The 20,607-nt window shown below is 47.9% G+C and overlaps 1 protein-coding gene and 2 long non-coding RNA genes across 5 annotated transcripts; 1 reads left to right on the top strand and 2 right to left on the bottom strand.

Moving 5' to 3' along the window:
- Positions 1-2,028: 2,028 nt before the first annotated feature.
- Positions 2,029-2,442, bottom strand: LOC120679822. Its single transcript, XR_005677331.1, has 2 exons — positions 2,256-2,442; positions 2,029-2,184 (listed from the first exon to the last, which is right to left on the bottom strand). It is a non-coding gene; the product is annotated as an uncharacterized LOC120679822 (long non-coding RNA).
- A 4,686-nt stretch (positions 2,443-7,128) lies between these two features.
- On the bottom strand, positions 7,129-9,780 carry LOC120679519. Of its 3 annotated transcripts, XR_005677218.1 has the most exons (5): positions 9,575-9,780; positions 9,247-9,490; positions 8,466-8,531; positions 7,486-7,635; positions 7,129-7,366 (listed from the first exon to the last, which is right to left on the bottom strand). It is a non-coding gene; the product is annotated as an uncharacterized LOC120679519 (long non-coding RNA). The 3 variants fall into 3 exon arrangements; XR_005677217.1 differs by having other exon boundaries at positions 7,486-7,661; positions 9,247-9,780; XR_005677216.1 differs by having other exon boundaries at positions 9,247-9,778.
- Positions 9,781-16,421: 6,641 nt separating this feature from the next.
- Positions 16,422-18,574, top strand: LOC120679873 (dynein assembly factor 3, axonemal homolog). The gene is made up of 2 exons (XM_039961534.1): positions 16,422-17,323; positions 18,078-18,574. Exons 1-2 carry the CDS (start codon positions 16,661-16,663, stop codon positions 18,192-18,194), a joined length of 780 nt encoding a protein of 259 aa, XP_039817468.1. The 5' UTR covers positions 16,422-16,660; the 3' UTR covers positions 18,195-18,574.
- The last annotated feature ends 2,033 nt before the right edge of the window (positions 18,575-20,607 follow it).

The raw sequence follows: 20,607 nt of genomic DNA, 5'->3' as shown, positions 1-20,607 counted from the left end.
TACTCAACTCATGTAGGAGTAGTTGCTACTGCACTTGAGTAACTGACGTGTGGACCCGGATGCATATATCAGTGACTCAACTGCAGACAAAAGTACTGCAGAGGATCGAGGCTATAAAACTAACTGAGTTTTCAACCCACTAATTTTGCGGAAAGTGCCAAGTAGTTCGATGGCTAATCTAGTACTCCCTCCGTCTCAAAATAATTGTAACTATAGAATTTAAAATTTGTCCCAAAAAATTGCTAACTTTGATCTACCTACCACAAAAGACAAAATAATTTTTGGAAGATTCTTCCAAAAAATAACTAACACCTCATTTACTCATCACAAAAGATAAAAGAGTATTTTTGTAATTTTAGATCTAGTATTAATTTGCATGTTTGGTTTTAGAATTGTATTTATTTTGGGACGGAGGGAGTAGTCAGTGCTCGTAACTCCGAAAAGACGATGGTGATGTCACCTGCGCGTACGCCACATAAGCTAGAATCCGGAATCATTTAGCAAAAATTTTCACCAAAAAAATTAATAAGATCCGAAATTAAGGAGCAAGTTAGCAAAGGGAGATTCTATTACACTTAAGGTCATTTTTGATGCATTGCACGTACGCCATGTTGTAGCAAATTAGTCTATAGAGATTTTAATATTGTGTATCAGCTAGCTGAAACACTGTAGATGTAGTCCATAGAGCAGTCCATAACTAAAGCTACCCATAGTCCTATGGACTGCCCATAAAGAATAAAAAACTAATTTTTCTCTCTACTGGCTCTCTCTATCTTTCCTCCCACATATGGACTACCCGGTCTATATACATTGTGAAGACAACAATAACTATGGACTACTGACACAAAAGCTGTCCATATAAACTACTTGGTCCATATACATTGTGCTTGCTCTAAGGAGCAAGTTAGCAAAGGGAGATACTATTACACTTAAGGTCAGTCTCAGTAGAGGTTTTATGTAGAGTTTCATGATATTAAATATCATTAATTTTGCTGACATAGCAAGAATAGAGAAAGATAAAATTTATGAGATATAAGAAAAGTTTCATCATCATAAAACTCATCGAACACAATTATCTAGTTTTCAATCTAGTTAATTGTGGCATATGTCAATATGTGCACTGAGACTAGACTGAGCTAAACACCTGCAATCCTCAGAGGCTGAATTCAGACAGGGTGCCATACGCGCGGTTTTTTTATTTTTATATTTTATATTTTTATTTTTTATAAAAATATATTTTCGTTCTCGAAATTTACAGAAATATACCCCGGCCGTCCCGCTGTCGGGCGGCCAGAACCTGGTCGCCCCGCTGCCGGGCGGCAGGGGCTTTTTTGTAAAAGTTTTCCCGAAAAATTTACGCGCGGGCCCCTGGAGGACAGGCCGCCGGGCGGCCGGCCCCTCAGCCCGGCAGCGGGGCGGCAGCCCCCGGCCGCCCGGCAGCGGGGCGACCAGCTCCCACAAGTTATATATAAGGGTTGGCTGGTCCCCCACCCCTCATTTGCATCACTAAAATTCCAGAAAAAAATAAAAGAGAGGGAGGGAGGGAGAGAGGCGAAGTCCTGCCGGATTTTCAAGCCGGCGACTGCATGTAACCAAAATTCTTCTACGCTTTACAAACTGTTTATGTTGTAATTATTTTTGTTCACTGAATGTAGTGTACTGAAAATAGAAGGGTAGTTACGAACCATAAACTTCTGGTTCGCAATACAATTTTGTAAACAATGCTACGATTATAAAGCAGAGGCCTAAGACGTTCGTACTACTAGGTACTTGAACAATGAAAAGCAGTGGCATGTGCAACACGATAATCTCGTGTTGTGAGTAAACCTAACATGCCTTAGGAAATGTAAAATGCCGGAATTATATAGTGGTGCTTTACTGAGTGCACCGGGGATATTTTCCCTTCCTAATAGTTTCAGGTCCTGCTTCCTTAGCACAACGGGCCCTCTCTCGCTTCCTCTCCCTATCAGCTTCACGTTCCTCTGCCTTCTGACGTTCCACTTCTACAATCCTCTTTTGAATCTCTTCCTGGTCTTTCTTGCGCTTCTCCTCCATCTGTTTTTCATGCAGCATTCATTGCCACCTTTGTGCAACCCACCTTGCTTGACGCTCAACGTGGTCCTTATCCTGCTGAGATTGCTCGGTGTCTAACCACTGCACGAAATCACATAGAGGCGGTGGAGTCTTTCCCCAAATCATATTAGAAGTCATTACCAGATCTGAAAGTGGCAAACTCTGATAGTGTTTTGTAGTACCTTTGCTCGATCCTTGCCGCATTGTTTGGGCGGGTCATACTCGTAATTATCGCACATGAAGAACCTCATGCCAAAGTCGTCCCCCAAAATTCTTGATTTCATTAGCTTGCACAAGGATCCGCAAAAGGCAAAAGCACATAGGCATCTGGACTCCTTGGTGGACTGTTGCCGTCACGTTACTCCATGGAATGTAGGTGGATTCTGAGGACGTAATGTACTGTATCAACACTTGTATTAAACTGATTGCTAATCTATTGTGTCAATAAAAATAATTACAATATAAATTATTTGTAAAGCGTAGAAGAATTTTGGTTACCTGCAATCGCCGGCTTGAAAATCCGGCAGGGCTTCGCCTCTCTCCCTCTCTTTTCTTTTTTTCTGGAATTTTAGTGATGCAAATAAGGGGTGGGGGGACCAGCCAACCCTTATATATAACTTGTGGGAGTTGGTCGCCCCGCTGCCGGGCGGCCTGTCCTCCAGAGGCCCGCGCACAAATTTTTCGCGAAAACTTTTGCAGAAAAGCCCCTGCCGCCCGGCAGCGGGGCGACCAGGTGCCGGCCGCCCGGCAATGGGGCGGCCGGGGTATATTTCTGTAAATTTTGAGAATGAAAATATATTTTTGTAAAAAACAAAATATAAAAATATAAAATAAAAAACCCGCTGCGATACGCACTGGGGCCGCCTTGTGGGTGGACCCGCGCGGCCCATTGCAGCAGGAGCAGGGCCTTGAAGGCCCACAGGCAAGACCGCGAGGCCATTTCAGGGTTCTGGGCCTCTCACCGATAACTCCGAATTTCGTGTCTGCAACCGTTTCTTTAGTTCCCAAAAAAAATTTGCACAGTATCGGACATATACATAGAGTATTAAATGCAGTTGAAAAAATAACTAATTATATAGTCTAACTAATTAGCACGAGCTGAATCTTTTAATCCTAATTAATTCATAATTATACATTATTTGTCAAATAACAACGAAATGTGCTACGGTACCAAAACTCAAACATTTTCACCAACTAAACACACCCTTCGTTTTTCAACTTGTATAATGTAAATTTTATATATTTCGATCAGATCAATGCAAATATTACAACAGAAATTATAAAAGAACAAAACAGACCATTCCGGGTCCATAAAACCCTCGTGTTGATTTTAGCATTAACAGATCTTTATATTGATGAATAAAAATATAGCAGAATAAATACAGTGCAATCAACAACAAGCGAGAAAATGGAATAATAGCTAATTAACATATAGGCACTAAGACACTATGTGTTTTGGAGTCTGGGTTGTTTGGCAAATATTATTAACTTGAAGAAGTAGAGAGATAGGAATACTGGGATAGATATTAAGGTGAAATATCTGCGTGTATACATATACATTGGCGCCAGATATTTTTAGGCCCCTAAGACGACTTCAACAAAGCAAGGCAAAAGCAAAAATGCGCTACGCATAGTACTTTTGCGTTGAAAAACATCCTCCAACAGACAGCGCAAACGCGGTAGGCATTTTGCCTCTGCCTCCCACCGCGACGCATAACTGCATCACCTCTCACCACCGAGGCAAATCTTTCCCCTCTCTCCTCCGTCCCGCCCCCTGCGCCACCGCGGCGGCCGCCGAGGCCGCGGCCGGCAGCGAGAAGCAGAGCTCGAGCGCGCGGCCCTGCAGCGGGTGCGCGCCGCCGGCGTGGCCCCCCTGCTCAACTCCGGCGGGCGCAGCCCCTTCCCCTACGCGGATCGAGCAGCCCCGGCCTCTTTCTCCCGCCGCCTCCCTCCCTCTCCGGGCCGGCACAGATCAGATGGCGCCTCCATCGTCCCCGCCGGCCGTGCGCGTGCTCGACCAGATCTGCGTCTCGCCGCCGCCCGATTCTGCCGCTTCTACCCGCTCGCCGGCACCATCAGGCCCCACCTGCCGTTCCTCTGCTCATCGGCTAGGAGCAGAGGAGCGGAGGAATCGAGCTCCTCCTCCAATGCTATACCAGCCTGCGGCAGTGGCGCTCCACTTCTCCATCCCGCGACCGGCACATCCACTGTGTCCATGGCCGGCGAGCGCGAGGAGATCCGACAAAGGGCGCCGCGGATGGAGGTGGCTGAGGACGGATGGAGGGCGCCGCGGACGGAGGTGGCTGGCGGCGGAGGACAGAGGAGGCACGATGTAGGATCAAGAACACCGACTAGAGGGGGGTAAATAGGCGGTTTAAAATCTAAAAACAACAACATTAGAGAAATTTAATTAGTAACAAAAGAAAACCCTATATCATGCTACTACTAACTCTAGTTGGGTTTGCAACCTAGGGTGACAAGATACAAATCAAGCTCTAGTAAAGTAAATTTCTCAAAGTAAATGAACTAAACAAGATGAGCAAGAGATGTAACCGAGATAGACACACGAATTTATCCTGTGGTGTCGATGACTTACCGGTCACCCCTAATTCACGTTGAGGTGGATTCCAAGAATCAACCGCTCCTCTATCAGGAACTCTCTTGATCTTGAGCCGGCTTGAATGAAGGAACTGCTCCACACCTCGATTCCACTAGAGTTGCTCTTCACCACTCTGGTGAGGTGAGCACAAAACCTCTCATAACCGAAATCGGGGCTCCTCAACAATCTCCTTAGAGGTGCTCCACGAAATCCACTTCTCCAAACCGTCTAGGGAGCGGCAACTCCCAAGAGTAACAAGTCATTGATGCTTGCTTGAAGTTTTCCTAGTGCCACAAAGCTCAAACTCTTGATGCAATGCACTAGGATGCTCTCACACTCTCAAAAATGCAATCTCTAAGCAAGTGTGTGTGAGAGAGGGATGTCTTACCTCTATAGTGTCAAGTATGCAGTCCAAATGGCCAAGAGAGTGACCCAATGGCCGGGCATTGGGTATATATAGACATCCCCTCAAAAACTAGCCGTTACACTCTTTTATGCGAAGTCGCGGACCATCTGCGGTTCAAAAACCGGATCGTCCGCCGTTATAAGCCAGTGAGTCAGAGTGCATTTAATGCGTGTCAGAACTAGCCGTTATAGCCATGGCGGACCGTCCGCTCCCCAGGGGCGGACCGTCTACAGTTATGTGTTCCGCACCACCAGAGACGAACATCGCCTCTGGTACAACTTTGAAATTAGCCGGCGGACCGTCCGCGCCCCAGGGGCGGACCGTCCGCCGTACATCCTTGAAATCCACCAGAGACAACAATGTCTCTGGTATAAATTGTCAAATAGATGGCAGACCGTCCGCACCCCAGGGGCGGACCGTCCGCCCCCCAGGGGCGGACCGTCCGCCGCACAGATCATCGCCCCAACCAGAGAAAACACCCTCTCTGGTACATTTTGAGTTAGAGCGGCGGATCGTACGCCCACCTGGGCCGGACTGTCCGCCAGCCAATTTAAATTCCCACTCGGGTTCAACAGGATCTCTGGTACGGGTGCGGGCCGTCCGCTCCACAGAGGCGGACTGTCCGCACTTGTGCAGTCAGCTCTCAAACTTGATCTTTTTCAAATTTTTTGAAAATGTCGTTAGCCCTCATGCATGCATCTAGAAATTTTGAGCAAAATGGCACTAAAGACCCGTCAAGCACGAGTACACAACCCCTCTTGATAGTACGGCTATCTATCCAACAAATCCTGTCACTTTTCATCCACTAAACGCCATGGGACCGGTAAAATACAAAAACCCTATTTTATACCTTTGCCTTGAGCTCGAGCTTTGCATATCATCTAAAAACTCCACACGTTCACAACCAAATCCCATTCATCTGTGGATCAACCTATGCTCATTATCTCGAATGAAATTGTTAATCCACAAATCGTTGTCATTAATTACCAAAACTCAAATTAGGGGCCTAGATGCTTTCACACGACGAGGAGGCCATCATGCGTCGCGGACGCTGCGTCATGCGCTCGCCGCCCGTCCCACGGCCCCGCAACTGCCCCGCGCCGGATCTGGTAGGGAGGGCCCCACGGGCCGCCGGCGGCAACGTGAGGAGAGGGAAGGGGCTCGCCGGATCCAGGGTGCAGCAGGAGGGGCAGCATTTTGCGTCGGGTCTGTTGGAGACCGGATATTTTTGCCTGCTCCATCCAAGTACTGTAGACGAGGCAAACTCCCAAATGCCTTCCCATTTTGCGCTACATTGTTGGAGTCAGTCTAACTAAGCTGCCCTAACTTTTTGGCCTACCTGGCTGGGCTCCTCCTTCCTCGTAATTACTGCAGTCTAGCTAAGGCTCCGTTTGGCACCGCTTCGGGTACTTCGGCTTCATTTACTGTAGAACTATTGTAGCACTACTGAGGTGAAGCTGAAGCTGACGAAGCCCGGTTTCCTAGCTTCTCTGGCTTCACCACTGTGCTAGTTCATTTTGCTCCCTCGACTCCCGTTCTGGCTTCGTGCTATAGTGCCATGCAGTACCGAACAGTGACGCAACACTGTAGCACGAAGCTGAAGCTCCTGCGGGAGAAGCGGTGCCAAAGGGGGCCTAATTCAGCAGGTGCCTTCTAGCACTATGTAAAAACACCTTATTAGAGACTCTTCTTAAACCTCATCACAGACACGAAAATCTCGTGTCTATAAATTTGCGTCTGTGATAACAACGCATCACAGACGCAGAAATCCGCGTCTGTGATGTGACCACATCAGAGACGCGGATGGCGCGTCTCTGATGACCAACATCAAATACTCTTCTTGTTAAAACGCATCTCTGATGTGGTTCATCAGAGACGTGGCTAGTTAAAACGCTTCTCTGATGAACCACATCAGAGACGCAGCTAGTTAAAACGAGTCTTTGATAACAATTTGCAAAAACAAAAAAATCTAGGTCCACCGTGTACATTTCTAAATCCCATATTTCACAAATGGTACATTTCAACCATTAAAAGACTTTGCACAATGATGTTAAAGAAACAATAAAATGGTCTGAAAATTGAACTTACGTAAGACTTCTCATGATCAAAATACATAAGATAAATGGTTCACAGTACACAAAAATTTTGATTAGTCTATTAAATTGTAAGCAATTACATAGAGCATCCACCTAACCAATCAAAATGAGATGGTTGCTCTAGAATAAATGGCAATACAAATACCTCCTAGCTACTTTCTTTCCTCTCAGCTTCAGCAAACTGCTCCTAGGCTACAACAAAACAACATATTGTTAATTGAAGACATAAATGTACATTCTTCTCAATTTCACCAAAACAGCAGGGAGTTGGGTATAGAGGTGCATAGCAACACAAGAGAGAGGGTACACACCTTGACCTTTCTGTGTTGTTCTTCTGAATCACTTGGTCATCATTAATCTCATCCCTTCCAGGTTCCATGATTTATTCAACTTTACTGATGCTTTTCTAAGATCATTTACTTGGGTTTCAACTCCTGGTTTTCCCAAGACTGACAAAGTTGCTGCCAATGATGCATTCGCTTAGTTACTGGACAAATAAGAAATATAGGGAATATGAAATTTAAATGTTTACAGGCTCTGTTACTGCATGTACAAATTTAGAATTAGGTTATTTAAAAGTAACAGAAGGTATGAATGCCATTCAAGAAACACATCATGTATTATAAGAATGTGATAGATCCTTCACATTTTTTTACAGCAAAATGGAACATCCAAAAACACTACTACAGGTACAGGCAGGGAAAAAAAGTAGTTTGGTATGACTAAGAACAAGATTTTCCTTGCAATATAGCAAGCAATACATGAATTTCAAATATAGGAGATAGTATTAACCAGACTAATAGTACAGTTTGCCTAACAGTCTTGAGTATTCCTAGAACTAACTTGAGGCATTCAGTTTAGAATATCACAAATGGTGCCGACTGCTACTACTGCTTCTCACAACCATCAATTGGATACGAAAAAATCACCAAGAGTTGATATCAGTTTGTCACATATTACAAAGATATAAACAGATCACTAAATATAAGATATAAACAGACAGCATTTGTTTATTCTCTAATGCTTTCCATAGCAGGCCCTTGATAATTTCTCAATTTTATTAGTTCTGAAAATGCCAAAGATGACCTAATTAAAGAAGAGAACTGAAAGCCCACAGACATTCAGATAACAGAGAACTAACATTATCATGCATAATTTCAGAAACACTCCGCATCCATGTGTATGTATGTAGAATAGATATGTGATTTCTAGGAAAAGGAAATCCAAAACTGGCAAGCAAGACCAAAATGAGGTTTGAAACATTAGATACAGAAGCGAGAAACATGTGAACCTGTTCATTTTGGATGTCACATGCAAGGAAGCACACAGAAAAAGCCCACTTCCCGGTCTCGGATCACTGATGCAGCACGTCCACAAGCACAACCAACACAAACAGTTGTGTGTCAGACCAATGAAAAGTAATTCGTGAGCCTCTAAGAAAAGAAAATAAGAACAGTAGATGTCATGGCCAAGAAGCTAAATGATACAGAGGCTTCAAATGGGGGAACCAGAAGAATGCAAAACATGTATCTAAATTTTCAAGGAAAACATCATTGCAGATCTAACACACTTAATATATCGGTTTGGCAAAAAAAAAACAATGCACATGTATACACAAGGTTAGAGTCAGAGCTAGAGTTAACTGCAGCTAGTGGCAAATGGCTTAATTAAGGACCACAAACTATTAGCTAAATCAAATTGGACTAAATCAAATGGGGCGCACTGCTGTAAATCATATATGCAGTTTCATCACCCTGGATAACAAGGATTTACATGAAGTTACAACAAACCATGAATAAATAAAACGATACACCAAACAAAGCTAATAACAGATTGAATATACTGAAGATCACGTGATTCCTGCTGCAGATTGAATATACTACGAGAGGAAAGGAATACAGCCAGCACACTCTCTAATTATTTTGCTACAAGGGGAACACGAATAGATAGCAGCAGCAGGCTTAGCTTGCAGGGATGGGCAATACAACAGCAGCAAATACGAACGGGTTTGTACCGGAGAGTATACGACCTGACCTAGAGGAAAAGGGGGAATAAGATGCGGATGTGCTTACCAACATCAGATGGTCGGGGCCTCTCCGGCGGCGGTGGAGGAGCCCATGGGCGAGGCTTCCATGATGAGGACAGCGAGATCCGCGGTGGCAATAACCCTAGTCAGCAGAATCGGAGCAGGAGGCCGGCGCCATGGATCCCGCCGCCCTCTACCAAACTGCCGTAGATTTGGCCTTCCTCAACCGTGCTGCCGTAGATCTGGCCGCCCACGCCCAATTTGGAGCACCTCGCATGGAGGAGTTCATCCTAGCGACGCGAATGGAGTTGCCCGTCAGAGCAGAAAGAGAAGGAGAGAGGGAGAGAGTCGCATGTGGAGGTGCCTGAACGGACGAGGTATACGGCGGTCGGGGAGGACGAGGCGGTGGCAACGGCGTTGTGACCGGAGGTGGAGATAAGGCCAGGTGGTGACGGTGGCCATGGTCCTCCACGCTCGAGGATGCGATCTGAGAGAGCGGAGGGGTGGAGAGAGACGAGACCGGAGAGAAGAGGACGAGATGCGATCTGAGGACGGTAGCGCTCTGTAGCGGCGGGGGCAGATGAGTCTTTACTGCAGTTAATAAATTTTTCGGGTCCGTGAGATTTTTCGTGTGACGCGGATTGGCTTGGCCGCGTCTGTGACATGTGTTCGTATCATACACGTGGGCGGATGACCACGTCTCTAATAACTTCCCCAAGGATCGCAGAGGCGTTTTCTTTGCACACGTCTCTATTTTTCAATATCAGAGACACGTTCTGTGTATGGTCAAGGGTGACCATCATATTACAGACGCATGCTATTAAAACACGTCTCTAATAACAAATTACAGACGTGTATTAATTTAGTGTCTCTAATAAAAGTATCATTTTTGTTACTTCCTTACATAGTGCAGTGTGCTTGCGAAGCTTCCTAGGAGGTGCTGCCTGGCTGCCCTGCCCATCGACCTTGCGGGCTGGGAGCTGAACCAGCTGGAAATCACTGTAGCTGTTGTCCACCAGGTGGCCGATGGGGCCCAGCGGTTTCAGGACCAGCCGTTCAGCTGGGCTGAGCAGCTCAGCCATTCTGGCCCATCCGAACGGGCTGCGTCCTGCCTGTAGAACCCGTTATAATTTACGTACAGCCCAATTAAACTTTATATGCTCATTTTAAATGGATACATATACTATTACAAAAATGATTTGTAGCAACGTCATGATTTTTTAGAAATGGATCAAAGTTTCACCCATTGCTACTTATTTTTAGAGGCATCCGACCCGCCTCTAGAAAATTATTTTTAGTGGCAGGTCACCCCCTCATCCGCCTCTAAAAATAAGCATCATTTTCAATCACCCGCCTCTAAGAAATAGTGGCATTTCTAGGGGCGGGTGATAATGCATTTTTAGATAAAAATGCATTTTACGGATGGGTGGATCCGCCTCTACAAATGGTTCTACGCAAAAAAAAGAGAGAAGCGGATGGTCCGCTAACGATACGCGGACAGTCCGCAAGTGAGATAAAAAATTTCGCATTCGGACATCGGAAAATATTGACAGACCGTTTGGATGTTCCAACGATGGTTATTTTTAGTTGCGAAAAGCAGCAACAGATCTGGCATCCGTTCCTACAAATTCTATTTTAACCACCCCTACAAATGCTTTTTATAGTAGTGATAGGTACTGAGTATTGGGTAAACAACTAATCCTATCCTAGACACATATAATTAATTTACTTTCCCACTCAACTAATCCTATCCTAGACACATATAATTAATTTACTTTCACCTACTTTTCTCGATTCATTTCAAGTCCGTGACTTTATATTTATGATTGTATAATTGGAAATAGAATATAAACTAAATGCAACGAAAATACACAAACCACAATGTAACCTTTTTTTAAAAAAAATGGCACACACATACCCCCCTCCTCTCCACATAGATAGCACTAAATTGAGCAGATATGTAAATTGATTATAAGATATTAACAAAACCTATTTCTCCGTTGCATTTTATCTCTTCCATGACACACTGACATGAATCCAAATTCATTAGGATAAAATTAATGAAACAAGACATACGCTAGCTCACGCTACTAATATGTTAAAAGTACCCTACTTGCTAATTAAATGCCCAAAACGACCAATCTCCACTGGCCATCTCATGCCGCACCACACTTTCTAGTGATCTCGAAAATTAGGACCCCCCCCCCCCCCCCCCCCCCCCTCTCCCAACATTTTTCTTCACCCTCCACCACTGACCCCTACAGACGGCTCTGTACCTGCTTTCCGTGTGAATGTGCTGCTACCTGATCGTATCTGTTTTTTTGTCCGTCTGTGATGAGTCAATAATCATTGTTAATTTTTTTGCCCACAAAGAAACCATCGTTACTTCACTTTCACTATTCGGTACGAAAGACCTCGTTTACCGTTCGTGGATTAGAGCATGTCCAACAGAATGGGTATATGTATTTGGATCGGTAAAGAAAAAGAGAGAGAGCAGAAACCGGCGTCCAACAGGCTCGCCATCAACCTCCGCTCGCAATCCCGCTCGCAATTGCTCCCCCCTCGCTAGGCATATAAGCCGAGACCTCAGCACTCGCCATCTCGGCCTACTCCTCCCGCAGAGCCTCCTTTCCCGTGTTGCGCGCTCCCTCCCGCCGTCGCCGGTGCGCCGTCGAGACCCGCAGCTCCCGCACCCCCTCCCGCTGAGCGCGCCGTCGAGCTCGAGCAGCTTCCGCGCCCGGCGCCCCCTCGCGCCATCGAGTCCGTGCAGCTCCTGGCAGCGGCACCGTCGATCCCACGCCATGAGGGGTTGGACCTCGGCTGGGAGCGAGGCAGAGGAGAGGCGCCATGGCCGCGGCTCCATATCTCCGCGTCCCCCTCGTCTCGCCGGATCCCTGCAGCTCGCCCACGCGCCAGTCATTATGTGCCTCCTCCACCTGCCCCTTCGAGCCGTCGCGGCCATGACCCCGCCGAGCGGGAGGCCCGGCCGAGCTCGCGCGACAGCGGAGCTGCTCACACCCGGCCGAGCTCGCGCGGGGACGCCTCCTCCGGCCGCCGCCCTCCGACCGCGGAGGAGCTGCTCGCACCCGGCGCGCGGAGAGGGCTACGACGCTGCTCTAGTCGGGGGAGAGCAGGGGCGGCGGCGCTCGGTCGCTGGAGGGGGATGGCAGGTGGCGCGGGAGGAGATGGGGAGAGGAAGGAGAGGAAAGAGGATGACATGTGGGTTCTACTAGCCTTTGCTGGTTTAGAGAGTCCGGTTTTGAAGAGTCTATCCTCTATTTTATAAAGCTTTTTATCTTTTAGCTAGTTTTTTTTCTCTAAATTTAACTAGTATTATTGCTACTCTGTTGGAGATTCTCTTAGTTTGTTAATGATGTCGTTTTGTCGTACTAGTGCAATCAGAGCCTGAAAGCCTTCCATTCGATCCGAAGGGACACATGCGCCATTAGATTTCTTGCACAATGTCACCCTGGAGTTAGTGGTGAAAGGACAGCCGCCGTTGAAATTCACCCGTCTCGCTTACCCAGTTTTGACTTGTTTGGCAAGTCACCCGAACCTCCCTCATGGTTTTGGGATTCGTCCAATTCGGCCCGGCCCGGCCCGAGATATAACAAAACCGGTCAAAAAATTTCGGCCCAATTCAAATTTCCAGTCCATTTTTGGGTCCAACAACAGCCCACAAACAACCCTAACGCTGCAAGACTTCCTCACGGTCACGGACCCTAGCCAGCAACGCCTTCTTGCAAGCCGCCGCCGCCGCCGCCGCTAGCAGCATTCCTGCTCCTCCCCACCTGCGCCAGCGCCCTGCGGCCACCAGGAGAGTCGCGGTTGCTTCCCGACGTCCGAGCTCGCGCCATGAATGCTCCTCGACGCCCGCCGTCATGCCGTGAGCACATCTGAAGGCATCGTTGGTGCCATCTGCACCACCTGCTAGGCTCCTACCTCAATCGCGTCGTCGCTGCCTTCCCTGCATGTACCGCGCCGGCGACGCGTGCATCCTCCGTAAGCCCACTACACGCCTGATGGTTTAGAGAAATTTTGTTCAAATTTGCTCAAATTTCATTCAAATTATGAGCGGATACCGGTCCGAATTTTTCGAATTTTCCGAATTTCGTCCAATTCGATGGGCTCCGAATTTTTTTAGAAAAAGAATCCCAGAACCTTGACCTCGCTCCCATCCCTCGAGATCCGCTGCTGCTGTGGTCCGACGCGGGCCCGCCTTGGACTCGGTCCGCTCGGTTTGCCAAAGGAAGCACCAGGCCCGCCTGTCATAGGGTTCACGTAAATCCTCGCGTACGGTTGGGTCACCTAGAAAATTCCTTTGGGTAAAAAACGGATCTTTATAGCCTAAAAAAAATGGAGGCGGTTTTGAACCTAAAAAAAACGGTGGAGGCGGTTTTGGCTTTGTTTGGTTTTGTGCCCGTGTTATTTTGATCGGTAATTACGGTATCAAACAAACACAGTTTATAAAATCAACTTCAGAACCCGTGCTAATGACTCTAAAGAATCTAATGAGGTCTTTGACCACACGATTAAATGATGGTTATTGTAGCATCACTGTAGCCAATCATCGATTAATTACTGTTATTAGATTCGTCGCGAAAAATTATACCCATTTCTAAAAAGATTTTGCAAATATACTTCATTTAGTATACTATACATGCGAGATTCTTTTTTCAAAAAAATATACGAGCTAGAAATCTTGCGAAACCAAACAAGCCTTGGAACCTAAAAAAATGGAGGCGGTTTTGCGTGTCAGCTTGGGACTCTGGGCCGGCGGGGCCCACCCGCGAGGAGGGCGCGGGAAGCGGCGGCCACAAGCGTGGTTGCGATCGGACGGCCTCCCCTGGTTCGTGCTGTGACCCGTGAGTCCGGTGGCGGCACGCGGCGCACGTGCAGGGCCACGACCGCTTTCCCTCCTAGGCCCTGTACTTCCAACCCACCAAACCCGTCGAGGGTTTGCGTTAGGCGAGCGCCGATGATTACGTTGCGTACGTGTCCGCTTGGTGCACGCTAATAATCACTAACAACGTTCAGCCGCGGCGTACTAGCTGCTTCAGTCGTTCCTTTTTCTGCGATTCTTTTTCTCTTTTTGCATCTGGTGGCTTCGCGTGATGTGGTCTGGTCGCGTCATCCTGCTTATACTGAATTTCTTTTTTATTATTCCGCTGCCGAAACAGCTTGCCCGTTGCTCATTATCTGCCTTTCGAATCGTTTTCAAAGAAAGAAATTATAACAATCGCTCGTCGCGCAGCGCGCGACGGGGGTCACGTGCTGTCCTCGTCACAGTGGTCTCGCAGCTACCGGACCCTGCCAGTGGGGTCACCCTGTCATGGGCCCCGCGCCATCACCAGTTTTCGTGTTTTTTTTCCCTCCCTAAGAAAAATGTTCGGGAAGAGCAGCCTTCGCAGACACTGTTACGAGGTGCGACGAGGCTGATGAGGAGGATTTGGGAGATGGCGGTGTCGTCGGATTCTTCAGGTTAGTTTTGGCCGGCTTTTGTCCGCTGCCCGGTGCTGGGGCGTGTGGCCAGCAGTAGCCTCGCTCCTTGCACTGTTGTTTACTTCTGCTCTTCTTTTTATTTTTTGTTGAATCTGAGTTCAATTGAATTGGTGTGGGTTCAACTCTCGCTGTTGATGGTTTCACTTGTTGTTTCAGCAGCATCCTGCTAGACAGCCAGATTGGCACTTTTCAAGTTTTCATTCTCTCTTGGAATTTGAATTTGTCCTGCTGCGAATAGGATGCTTCAGGTGAACTGTGCACGACTCTCGTGCCAGCAGCATCAGCTAAGCAATGGGCTGGAAAGTTCACGGAGAGTTTCTTTTTTCTTTGTCCAGCGGCGGTGGTAGCGGATAATTTCGGCTGGTGGAAAGACGAAACAGGCTGATTTCACCTCACTGAATAGTGCTCTGCGAGAGAGAATAAGCTAAAATAAAACGAAATAAACCGAAAGCAGATAAGCTGAATAGAATGGCTTTGCATGTTCACTGACATGCAGGATGGGGTCTGATCTCCGCTTTTCCCCGTAGGAAGTGAAAGGAACACATGTGCTTCTTCTCTCTTGTACGCAGCCTAGAATGAAAAATTAAAGCAGGACTCAAGAGTTGGAATACACAAAGTCATCGACCTTGCCGTGCAGATTAGAGAAGTTGCACAATACGTAGAAATTGTTTTTAGATGCGAGCATGCACTTAGGAAAATGGAACTGAAAGTTATTACATACTCCCAACAAGATCTTGCGTACTCCATCCGTACCCATAAAACTTGACGTTTAGGATAACGACACGGTCTCCAAAACACAATTTTGACCACTTCTTATTATAAAAATATTTATGAAAAATGGTATATATATACTTTTTATGAAAATATTTTTCAAGACAAATCTATTCATATAATTTTCACATTTGCAAACTCAACAACTTAAAAGTTATTGATGATTTATATTCTCAATGTTTGACTCAAATCTTGTCCAAAACATAAGATTTATATGTATGGAGGGAGTACGCTGCTCCTCAAGCCTTTTCGGCAACGCAACTATCAAAGCATTAGACCCGAACCCACATGTAGGCCATACGAAGCCAACTATGAACATACGGAATTCCCCAAACTGGAATGAATCGGACAACCGCAACAGTGCCCTAATCCCCACCCCCGCTGAATCGTCACCCCATGCCAGTAGCCAACGAAGGCCCTGTTTGTTTCCGATTATAATCAGCTTATCGGTAGAAATAAGCGATAATTCCACTAAACGCCTCGATTATTTTCGCTTCTCTGGTAATCCGCTTCAGAGATTTGAACTACGAGAAGCGAGAATCGAGAAGCGAGAAAATCTTCGATTTTCTCGGCCACGCTTAGATTATAAGCTAAGCGAAAACAAACAGCGCCGAAGATCTCGCGTTCCCCCCGCAGTAAACGAATAAAATGAACCGAAAACAGCAATATTATTAATAAAAAAACAACTAGGAATCGTAGCCGTGCACTCCGTATATCCGCTTGACGATCAGAAGCGAGCCTCACGGAGAGGAGAGGCTCACCGGATCGGAGGACGGGGCCGGCGGCGGCCATGGAGGCGTGGCGGGCAGGCAGCGCAGCGCAGAGCGCGGCGCAACCACCCGGCGCGGGAAGCAAGAATGACTGGGCCCACGCAGCAAGTTGTCTGGGCGAGTCCGACTCGACTTCCCCCGGTCTCGTTTCCTTCTCTCCTCTTCGCTTCAGACCCGACCCCCACCTCCCTTTATAACGCCACCCCCGCGCCCGCCTCCCCTTCCTGATCCCGTCTCTCTCTCGCCTAGTCGCCCTGTCCAAGAAAGCAGCCTCATCTCTCTCATCTGGAGACCGACGCATCTCCACCTCTCCAAGGAACGGCGGACAGAGAGAGAGGAAGGCCACCGGGGCGGCGGCTGGTGGTCGGCGTGCGGGCGGCTGGTGGTCGGCGGGCGGGCGGGCGGGTTCGCAGTCACATGGCGGCGGCGGTGAAGGTGGCGGTGGAAGCGGAGCGGGATCCGGTGGCGGTCCGCGCCGCGCAGATTCTCGTCAGCCTCCGGCTCCGGGAGCTGCGGGAGCGGCCGGAGTGGCTCAAGGCGCCGGCGGCCGAGGCCCCCTCCTCCTCCTCGCCCGCCGCGGCGGCGCCGGTGCCGGCGGGGTGGGCGGTGCGCCGGCCGCGGAGCCGCGGGAGGCGCGGGTCGGCGGCTCCGTGGAGGAAGGCGCTGCGGGAGATGGACCTCGCCGCAGCCGCCGCCGGGGGATCCGGCGGGGAGGGAAGGGAGCACGCCGCGCCGGCGCGCCGGCCGGCGGAGGCGGCGGCCGGATCCGCCTCGCCGTCTACGAGCTCCGCCGGCCGCGCGGCGCGCCACGCGGCGGAAGGTAAGGCGGCGGCGGCGGCGAAGGAGCCCATGAAGGCGTCCAGTCCCGTCACGCCGCTGGACTACGGCGCCGGCGGATCCGGCGCGTCCGGCGCGTCGTCGAGCGCGGACGACGCGGCGCTGCCGCGGGCCAAGCGGAGGGCGCCCGGCGCGCGCGGATCTGGCGGCGGCGCATCGTGCGCCGACGACGACGAAGGCTGCAGCTCGCCGGCGAAGCGGGCGCGGGTGGGGGCGGCCGACGACGAGGTGCCTATCCCCACGGTAAGAGCCAGTTCCTGTCCTCCCGTGGGTTTGATTTCTGGCTGTTCACCTTCCCCTTCTCCCTGTTGCCACGCGCCGGTCCCGATCCTCACGCGCGTCGGCGCGGCAGGGGCTGGAGGTCGAACGGCCCAACGCCGCAGCTACGCGCACACCGTGCACATCGTCGCCATAGCATCCCTGGTCGGGCGGCCATGACCTGGCCGGCAGTTTCTGCCTGACGCGATTGCTTGCTTGGTGGTGATTTGGCTCTGTTTGTTGCCGCGATTGCTTGCTCGGTGGTGATTTGGCTCTGTTTGTTGCCCTGGGCTGCTAAGGTTTAGGTGTTTGATGATTGCTTGCTCGGTGGTGATTTGGCTCTGTTTGTTGCCCTGGGCTGCTAAGATTTAGGTGTTTGATGGAATGCCAGCTCAAGCTGACTGCTGTTTTTGCAATAGTTTGCTTGCTGTTGGACATTTTTTTCAGCTTCTAGCATTGCCGAAATACTTAACTTTTTTTCCTGAAAGTGCTCCTCTATCAAATCAGAAATTAAGTTATCCCTGCTCAGCCATGCCATATGTGTTGGATTTCTCATCGTCGGATGACGACGACGAACTCATTGTTCTTTTATCCTCCATGCCATTGATTTTCCATTAAAATCTAGCGATGTTTCCTTTTCAGCATCTGCTTTGTATGAATCTGCTTTGTATGAATTCCAGTCGGTTGAGTGTATGTTTCCTTATCCTAACTGAAATCCACCTTGCATGGTTTCGTGCAGGGACCGAGTATGCAGAGCGAAACACGCGCATCCATCACCAAGGGCCTCGCCTTCGACCTCGACCTGAACCTCCCGCCGCCGGAGGCCGACGCCGACGCCTGTCCGGACGCCTGCTGATCCAGGGCCCGGATGAAATTTTGCCGACGAAGAAGAGTTCGCGCTCGTGGAAATAAACCCAACCCTACGCTCGAGCTGTACATAAAGGAGGGCTTGGCCAGTCGGGAGGAGCTGCTGAGGGGAGCGGCCTTCATAGATTATTGCGATGTGCGAGGCTGATGAGGATGATCAGGATGCGGCGGTTGGCTTCACCGGATCCTTTCAGGTTCATTTTGGTCAGCTTTGTTGGTTGCCCGGGGCTGGCGTGTGGCGAACAGTAGGTTCGCCCATTGCCCTGTTTAGTTCTGCTCTTGTTTTCTTGTGAATCTGAATTCAATTCAACTGATACGGCGAAGGAACAACGATATATAATACCTTAATTAGTTCATTTCTTCAGTTTCTGATCTCTGTTTGATGCTTGTCTATTGAGTATTTCGTCTTGCTGCTTCCCCTGTTTCTTCTTCTCCTTTTTTTTTGGAAAGATCTGCTTCTCCTCATCTTAGGTGGTGTTTAGTTGGTGTAAAAATTTGAGTTTGGCTACCGTAGCACATTTTGTTGTTATTTGATAATTAATACTAATTATGGATTAATTAGCATCATTAAATTCATCATGTGTAATTAGTTATTTTTTCAACTGTATTTAATGCTCCATGTATATGTCCAAAAATTCGATATGACCGGTATTGCGTAAATTTTTTGGGAACTAAACGCAGCCTTATACATCAGGGATTTGCCTATTTCGTTATCTCAGAGCCAGGCCTTTGAATTTGCCTTGGTGCAAATTGGATGCTTGTGGTAAAATGTGCAGGACTCTCGTGCCAATGGCCTGGAAAGTACAGTGATCCGCAGGCTCCGCCCTGTTTCCGTGTGAGATGTCGTGTGTTGCTGTGGACTCGTTGCCGCAGCAGCAGCTGGATGGATTTCAGTATTTATTAATAGATTAGTTCAGATCTAATGTGGAAAAAGTCGGAGTGGCATGCTTCCTTTGGTTTTAGTATTTCAGAAAAATGCTGCCTTTGGTTTCTACGAAGAAAATGGCACTGCTACGGATGCTTGCGACTGTTTGTCGTATGCAAGATGGTGGCACGTGAGGTGAGGTCTTCCGGGTTCAGGGCTGCTGGTTCGACCCCAATCGTGCTTCGGAGTGGAGTGCCTGCCAACCTACCACTGTTGCAAGCTTGGTGCTAATAGTACCCAACCCATGCAGCCTACCTGAACTCAGAAGCCAACATCTTCACGGCTTCAGCTCTCACGAGTCAGAATTCAGAAGTGGTTGTTTGAGCAGGAGCTGAAGCGATAGAGTTGAGATGGTGGAAGGAACCGGTCGTCACTCGTCAGCCAACACACGACCAGTACGTACTAATCGTGCCGACAGAGGAGCGTGACCTCTCCTTGCAAAATTCAAAATTCTAAAATTATCACATTAAAAAAGAATTTTAGAATTTTATATGTATGGAGTATTAAATTTAAATAAAATAAAAAAACTAATTGCATAGTTTGCTTCTAAATTACGAGACGAATCTAATGAGTCTAATTAGATCATAATTAGACACCAAATTGCTACAGTAATTAGGCTCATTAGATTTAACTCGTAATTTACTGACAAATTCAATAATTAGTTTTTGTAATTAATTTATATTTAATATTTCAAATGTGAAAAGATTTTATTTCAAAAAATTTGCACGCGCAACTAAAGAGGGTCTCACCTAGTCACCTGCATGCACTGCACCGCATCTTTCCCCTGTCTTTCCTTTTCCCCTGCTTTTACCTTTTTCCTGTATGGCATAGAAAAAGACAGATCTGCATACCACTTTCTCTCACACTTGTAGATCTCTTTTACGTATCCCAGAAAAGGAAACGATAATTAAAAAGAGATCTTCCATTTGTATGCATTCATAGCAGGAGACCTGCATCATAAAAAGGGCGCTCTGTAGCTCCAACACCTCAAAACAAAACAGCTGCATAACCTCCAACACTCGAGAACGAAACAATTCAAGCGCGCACAGACAATCACCGAAAGAGTTTGTTTATCGTTGCCTGCGAAAATTTAGGAGGGAAAACAATGGCTTTTAATCCTCAGAAACTTGACCCAAGTGTCAATGGGATCAGCTAGTCGCTATCTGAAGTTGCCGCATACTACAAAGAGCCATTCCATAATGTAGAGAAATTCCTAGCTTAGAGCAGACTCAGGTCTGTCACCAGTCACCACAATGGAGCCACCGTAACACCCGGCAGACAAAACATGGCTCTTACAAGGTGCAACAGAACAGGGAGCAATGTTATCATGATGTAATGTAAAGCGTGATTCTTATAGGAAAATCTGCTTACTTTTTTTGGAAATGAAAATTTTTATTAATTTCAAGTCATTACATCGAGAGGATACAACTCTTTAAAATATTCCCGACCTCTGCCAAATGCACACAGCCTTACAAGA

This window comes from Panicum virgatum, chromosome 6N, assembly GCF_016808335.1.
Source record: "Panicum virgatum strain AP13 chromosome 6N, P.virgatum_v5, whole genome shotgun sequence".
NCBI lineage: Eukaryota > Viridiplantae > Streptophyta > Magnoliopsida > Poales > Poaceae > Panicum > Panicum virgatum.
Note: the sequence above shows the minus strand (reverse complement) of the source record. Positions and strands in the feature narration are given on the sequence as shown.